This window comes from Abrus precatorius, unplaced genomic scaffold (assembly GCF_003935025.1).
Source record: "Abrus precatorius isolate BTA unplaced genomic scaffold, Abrus_2018 Scaffold2, whole genome shotgun sequence".
Classification (NCBI taxonomy): Eukaryota; Viridiplantae; Streptophyta; class Magnoliopsida; order Fabales; family Fabaceae; genus Abrus; species Abrus precatorius.
In genome coordinates, this window is record NW_020874362.1 from 3,509,859 (window position 1) to 3,517,336 (window position 7,478).

A 7,478-nucleotide genomic window follows, 5' to 3' on the forward strand; every position below is an offset into this window, starting at 1 on the left:
TTAATCCTAGAAATTAATTTTTGAAAATGTAAAAACTTAAAATTAAAAATTAATTTCTACAAGTGTTGAATCCTAATTTCTAAACTATTTTTAAAAATCGTAAAGAATTTTAAAAAAATTAATTTTTAGAAATGTAAAATCTTAATTTTAGATACTTATTTTTAAAAGAGTAATAAGTTGACAAAAACTAATAAAAATATTATTTTTTATGATAAATTTATTTTTTACAGTATGTTCAAAATAATGAAAGTATCTAGAGAGTAATTTACTTAAAATACGCTCTAAAAATAATAGCAACGAACAATGGAGCATGAAGTATTGAAAAACAAAAATCAAATAGTGATAAAAATAAAGAGGGAAGGTCTAAAAGAGAAGAAAAAATATTCTAAAATTTGAAACGAAACTAAAAGAATAATAATTATAATTATTAAAAAAAAGTTACATACAAAAATAAATTAATAAAATATAAAAAAAAATGAGGTGAAAAAGAAATCTCCTAAACATCAATTTTACAATTTCAAATTAAATTAAATCCCATAAAACTTATTTACAATGGGACCAGTAGCCCATTTTATGAGCTTTAATCTACAGTGGATATGATTTTCTTTTGATTAAATTTTTACATTTGTTTAATGATTATTTAACTCAGTACTCCACGCCAAAGTAAAGTATCTAATTAATACTGCATCTTCCTCCCTCTCTCTCAGACTCTGAATGTTAGAAGACGAGAAGAGAAAAAAGAAGTTAGAATCGAATCAGAAAATACTCCACAAACACACGCCTACGCGACCCTCCATATTCTTCGATCCACGCGCTCGCTTCTCCTCTTCCTTTCCAAACAAGCTTGCTAGGGTTTCATCCGATCATGAACTGTGAAGTTTGCCAGCTCAAGGAACTTGTAAGCGTTAATCCACTCTTCTCTCTCCATATTCTATTTCTTTTTTTTAATACGCTTTGTCGGTTACTCCATGCAGGAAGTGGAACACTTCGAGATACGCGAGGTTCTGCGATGTAATTCCGCAACTCCAATCGTTACTTGCTTTTCGCTGCACAATATAATAATTTGTCACTGCGTTTTGTGCTTTCGTGTTGAATTGCGATAACTGAAGTAACGGTGTTGCAGGCATATTGCACACGGTCGTCTTTCACCGCGCCTTGGGTCTCGTGCGCCCCAAAGATGTCGACTTGGAACTTTTTGACATCACTTATGTACGATTGTTTTGAATTATCTCAATTTATTGCTATCCTCACCCGTGCGTTACTCTTTCAGAAACGCCATTTAACCGCGTCTTATATTAAAATATACTCTGTAACATTGTTGTGTGGTTTTGTGACTCTTGGTTTATAGGTACAATGTGGAGAGGTTGAGCTTGAAAAGAAAATAGATGAGAAGATTGAGCAATTTGTTTGTTGGGTGGAGAAGCATCCAAACAAGAAGAGTCAGGTCAGTGATTTAACTCACTTTTAGAATGTTGCTATTTTTGTTTTTATTTTGTGGTTAAAAGCAATTTTCCTTTGCTTACAATGTGTTGCAACATGAGGTCGGGTGTCATATATGATATAATCCGTTTTGCAAATAATGGGATGCTATTGAAGTTAATGTGTTATAAGGGCTCTGATCTGGCCTTTGAAGTTTGTTTTATTGTTACTAGTATTTTTTTATGGGGTTGTGACTGGGATGCAGATATGTTTATCTTTCTATGAGGTAAAAAACAAACAGGCGTCTTGGTTCAGTAACAAGATTGAACGCTTGTATTGGGAGCAGTGGTATATTAATCTGAATGTGGCTCAGCATCCGAAGGCACATTCTAGCAAGTCTCATCATTCCAAAGTTGTTGATCCTGGAGGTGCAGTTGCTTGCTCTGTTCTCAAATTAAATCTCGTTTTGTGTTTTGTTCCTTATTGTGAATTTAGTTTCTTAACAGCTTCACTCTAATTTATTTTTTTTGTGGGGGTCGGGGTTCTTTGATGGATTTTCTATAATTCTTATGAGTAGAGGGAGCATTGGAGGATAGAAATGCTCGAAGTGCAGCACTTGAGGCATCGCTTCGCGAGGTTTTATTTCAAATAATTAAATTTGTTAACGAGAAGAAAGATCACGTTCCACCAATACCAAATCTCGAGGGTGCAGTTTCATTTCCCTACGAGATTACAATACCTAGGTGAGCTGTGATTGCTCTGTCTGACCATATCATTTGTGATTTTGCCTTTCATATATTTCTTCAACATTTTGATACTTTTGATTTTGAATAGGGTGTTCCACTTGACTTGATTGTGTTGGTAATGTAATCTCTTTGAAGTTTTTTGTTTTCCTTCTTTTTGCAATTAGGACTTTTAGAATATCTTAGAGCTTTTGAACTCCACAGGTTTTTGGTTAAGTAGGTAAGTTTGAGGACATGTAATATAATGGAATGCACATATATAAGATGCAAAGAACCAATGTTTTAGAGGTGAAATTTGATATTAACGCCATACCACAAATTGTACAATCTAGGCATCTTAGATCCATCATAGGGGAGATCGTACAACAGATTCAAATTTGGTGGACAAAATGCTTGTGATCATGAATTACCTATCAAATTGAAAGGAGAATTGATATGAGAATGCACTGGTGGTAGTTTAAATTGGTCAGTCAAGTGCCAAAAAATAAAAAAAAGTGATGTGAAAATGGGAATGCAGAATGTCAAGGTGCATTAGTGAACTTACAAGAAAATATCTGTTTAGGAACAAATGTATATGAGAGAAAATTATAGTAGCACTTATTGAGTAAAAGTACCTATGATGGTTTGGTCATGTTAGTAGCTCAATGATATCAGAATATGTAGGAATTGGGAAAAGAACTCCACTCCTCCCTCCTCATAGAGTGTGAGAGAGAGCTATTTGAAAAGACTATGTTCTAGATGGTTTTACTCTTTTACTTCAAAATAGGTTTTTCCTGGATCACATTAGTGTCAAATGAATGAAATAATCCATATAGACCATGTGATGAGATAAGGCTTAGCTGTTACTTTTGTTATTTTGGCTCCTAATCATGTGGGGACAGAAACCTTGAATAGCTGGGGCCTAGCTTAGTTGAAATACTTGAAGACTTTGAATTGACAGAAACCAAATTTAGAGGATATCAAATTTTACTTGCTTTCTAGTTAATTCAAAATTAGGAACTGCTTTGTTCTGATTACAATGTGCTATAAGAATTTTACTTTGATAGATTTTCTATTGGTTTTAGTAATGTAATGTGAGTACAATGTCTTTATTGTGTTACTTTAATGTGAACCACAATAAATTTGGAAGTGGACTTTTTGGATGATACACAGTGATCAGAATGCCCCCACCCCTTTTACTATCCTTGTTTTTCTCATTCTTTTGTGGTGAATCACTTGTAAATAAAGATGTAGTCTGGTAGGATATATTACCAATTCAACAAATACAAGCCAGATGCTTGCACGTTCTGTAGAACATTTGTTGTTTTAAAATTTTTAATGTATCACAAAGATCACTAAATAGGGCAGATATCATACAATTGTTTAGTGATCACTTTGCAGAACAATTGTATGATATCTGCCCTATTTAGTGATCTTGAAGACACGTTAAAGAACCGAGTTATCATCAAAATGTAACATGTTATTTCAGTGTATATTTTTCTTGTTCCTCTAATATTTAGCTTGGCATTTTTTAGCAATCATGAACAACTATTGTTTCATGAAGCACATGTTTTGAGAATCTGTATTGGGGGAAACTGAAGATTACTACCCTTGGGATCATTGCATGATGAGTTATAGTAGTTATTTCCCTTTTTGAATATTTCGCTGAAGCTCTCGAGTTAACCCTGTGCTGTGATTGACCAGTTCGTCAGATTCGGCATTTGGGATGGACATGATCAAGAGAATGCTCCAGACGGGGCATCCAACAATGCTAAGTTGATTGACAGTTTGTAGAGCAGTCTATGAGGTTGAATGGATTCTTGTTCATGCGTAGGCTGGAAATCTGGTGCTGAAGAAAGCTTCCAAGGAAGGCAACGTTCAATCTCTGTAAATAAAATCGAATCTATAGGTGCAAAATAACTTGTTTGTCTTTTCAAATACAATCGCTTATTTACAGGGCTGTGTTTAGAAATTTCAGGGCATTAGGCGAAATTATTTGAAGGGCTTATTATAATATAAATTGTCAGTTTTATTTTTAATCTTTTAAACTTTTTGAACTGTTAAATTTAGTATAAGTTTTTTAATTAAGCATTTCAAATTTTACTTTTAATAGATAATACGTATAATGCTTTTCACTGTCAAAAGGAGTATTTTAAAATTAAAAATTGCTTAAATTCTATCATTAACCATATTATAGGCAATATTGAAAAAGAATATAGTTTTTTGAAAGAGTTTAATAATTTATTAGTGTTAATTTCTTCTGTTAACATGGAATTTTCAATTTTTATAATAAATTAAGTCTATCCAAAGAACATGGAAATAAAGAGAAAGAAAAAATAAAATAAAGCCAAAGTTTTTTGATAAAAAAGGTCAAAATTTTGTAGGATAAACAATCTTTAAAAAACCTTATATATAAAGAATATCCAATAATTACTATTGAATTTTAATGATTCTAAAAAAAAAAAAAAAACTACTCTCAAGTTAACTAGTTTATTTATCCGAGTATTGCAAAAGTATTTTATTTTAAATAAATAAATAAAATTTAGTAATTTAATAACATAATTTTATAAATATCAAAAAACGTTATATATTATAAATATTAAATAACATAAAAGTTAAGAATTTTGTATGACTATAAAAAATAATTAAATATAATATATTAATAAATATTATATTAATTATAATATATATATATATAACACAATATTTGAGAACTAAAAAAATGACAATAAAAAATAGTATTTGAGAATTAAGAAAAAAAAAGAATAGAAGTGATGAAATATGTAATTTTTCGTAAATAAATTTTTTTAAAAAAAATTAAAGATATATAATTGTTGAAAATTTTGATGAAAATTACTTCAAATAATAGATAAAAGATTATGAATTTTATAAACATAAGTATTTATGAGAAATTTAAAGCTTATATAAGATAATAAATTATTTTTACAAATGTAAGTATTTATAGAAAATTTGAAAGTTTATATAAGGTAATAAGATAAAGTAAAATAATAATTTTGAAATTCAAAATTTAAAACAAAATCAATAAAAAAAGTAGGTAAAAATAAAATTATGACTTCACTAACTACTTTAATTCTTAAATAATAAACTCTTGTTTATAATATAAAAGTTGATTAATAATAATTTATAAAATGTAAATCTATAAAATAAAAAAATCTATAACAAACTATAACTTAAGGTAATTGTATTGTGATTCACATGGCCTACTTTTTAATATTTGCTTTTCAGATCTCGTATTTCTATCATTAATATTCTCTCTCGAGTTTTATGTCACATATTGTGTCTAATATTACCATATTAGATTCATATATTGTCATATATTGTGTCAATGTGATGGGTTTAGTATATTGAAAAACAATACTTTTGTTTCGTATTTCCCAATTTATTTATTATGGTTGTTTGTTTTTTTTAAATTTTGTTTAGGAATTGGTTTTTAGAAAAAAAGAAAAAAGGGAAATATTTATGTGATGAATATTTTTGTTTGAAATTTTTAGATGAGTACTTTTTGTGGTTGTTTGTTTTTTTTAAGCTTTGTTTGAAAGTTGATTTTTGAGGAGAGGAGGAGAGAAAGAGAAAATTTATGTGATGAATATCCTTATTTAGAAGTTTTTAGATAAGAGATCGAAACCTTTTTAGTTTCATATTTTTAAATTCCCTAACTTGAAGAGTTTTATATTAAACCTCTTTCTTTTTCTATTACCTTTTAAATCCTTTTCTTCCATTTTAACTAGGGAGAATCTATTTCTAGAGAAAAATTTAGACCATTTTAACTTGGGATAGCAAATGAATGGATCAAATGAATTTGAATTAGGTCATAACTGATGTATAAAAAAATTATTAATCTATTCACAATATTTTAAAAAGTTGTTTAAACCATGTTAAACACTTGAAATTACATTATAATGAAAAAGATCATGTTTGGCGTTCACATTTAAATAATATAAAGATACATTATAAATGTTAAAATATGTAAAAAAATAAAATAAAATTGAAACATTCATTGAAAACTTTTAATTACATATATAGCAGTTCAAAGTAACTATTGTTGCTTAAACTGAGAAGATAAAACAGATTAACTCATGACTTCTAGCCTACAACAATAAATCCCAATTAAATAGGACTTGACTCATTCAAAACAAAATACTAAAAATATTGACATTTTCTTAATATTTTCCTCTCTTAAACTAAAGGTCTTACAAAACGTCAGTTTATTTTAAAGGAAATTTCAGTAACTTCAGCAACCAACTTGTCATCATCATAGTTAGTTTCCTTTCTTTGAACGAACTCCCATCATGCTTTGAAGTTTCTCAAACATAGCTGTCTTGAGGAGTTTTTTCACCATATTTGCAATATGCTCCTCACTCTTGCATGCAATAGATAACATCAATAACACCATCCTTGCACAAATTTACGTAAAGAATGGAACTTACATGTATATGTTTGCTCCTTTTATGTAAAACAAAATTTTTTGACAACTTAATTGCAGTGACAATGTCACATAACACTAATACAAGGCCTTTTTTTTATCATGCCCAAGCTCTTTAAGTAACCTTAACCAAATGGCTTGGTAAGCTCATGACATAGATGCAATAAACTTAGCTTCAGTAGAAGATAGAATAACTGTTGGTTATTTCTTTGATAATCATGAAACAATACCCAAACCCATCACAAAGACATATCCGAATGTGTTTTTTTTGTCGTTTTCATCCTAACATAATCGTTGTCACTAAACCCAATCAAACCCTTTTGTTCTCCTTTATTGTAAAACACTCCTAAATTAATAGTCCGTTTTAAGTACCCTGAACACTCTTTTAGATGCTAGGAGGTGCAATTTTATTGGATTCTCCATATATCAACTGATAAGGCTAACAACATGCATTATATTTGGCTTGTTCGAAGTTAGATACATAAAACTTCTTACAATTTGCTTATAAACCGTTGCATCTACTTTCTTCTCAGTTAAATCCTTTTTCAACTTCAAGCAAGTAAAAGTAGGAGTGCAAACTGCGTTGCACTGCCTCAATGCCAAAAAAATAACACAACAAATCCAAGTCTATCATCTTAAATTCAGGATTCATAGAAGCATTAAATGAATCAATTATGACTTCATCATTACTTATGAAGATAAAGTCATCAACATATATGCAAACTATAAGAATTTTCTCTTTATTTGCAAGTTTGGTGAAATGTGTATACTTGTTGATTAGTTCATATTTTGAGATGTTTTTATAACTTATTTGTAGTTTGGCCTTTATTTGACAAGAATTTTGCACTAATTTATTTGTTATTTGTTACAGTTTAGTATATGAAGAGAATTCA

General features: G+C 29.3%; 1 protein-coding gene across 2 annotated transcripts; it reads left to right on the forward strand.

Moving 5' to 3' along the window:
• Positions 1-705: 705 nt before the first annotated feature.
• LOC113858683 (autophagy-related protein 101) lies at positions 706-4,230 on the forward strand. Of its 2 annotated transcripts, none has more exons than XM_027491409.1 (7): positions 706-898; positions 975-1,011; positions 1,124-1,209; positions 1,349-1,444; positions 1,685-1,847; positions 1,997-2,162; positions 3,846-4,230. In XM_027491409.1, the coding sequence occupies exons 1-7, from the start codon at positions 866-868 to the stop codon at positions 3,919-3,921; spliced, it is 657 nt and encodes a 218-aa protein (XP_027347210.1). In that variant the 5' UTR covers positions 706-865; the 3' UTR covers positions 3,922-4,230. The 2 variants fall into 2 exon arrangements, with proteins under 2 accessions (XP_027347210.1, XP_027347209.1); XM_027491408.1 differs by having other exon boundaries at positions 728-898; positions 1,349-1,453; positions 3,846-4,138.
• The last annotated feature ends 3,248 nt before the right edge of the window (positions 4,231-7,478 follow it).

Coding starts and splice junctions, on each gene's coding strand:
- LOC113858683 (XM_027491408.1), top strand. CDS start 866: ATGAACTGTGAAGTTTGCCAGCTCAAGGAACTT. Junction 899..974: donor TTTGCCAGCTCAAGGAACTT/GTAAGCGTTAAT, acceptor TACTCCATGCAG/GAAGTGGAACACTTCGAGAT. Junction 1,012..1,123: donor GATACGCGAGGTTCTGCGAT/GTAATTCCGCAA, acceptor ACGGTGTTGCAG/GCATATTGCACACGGTCGTC.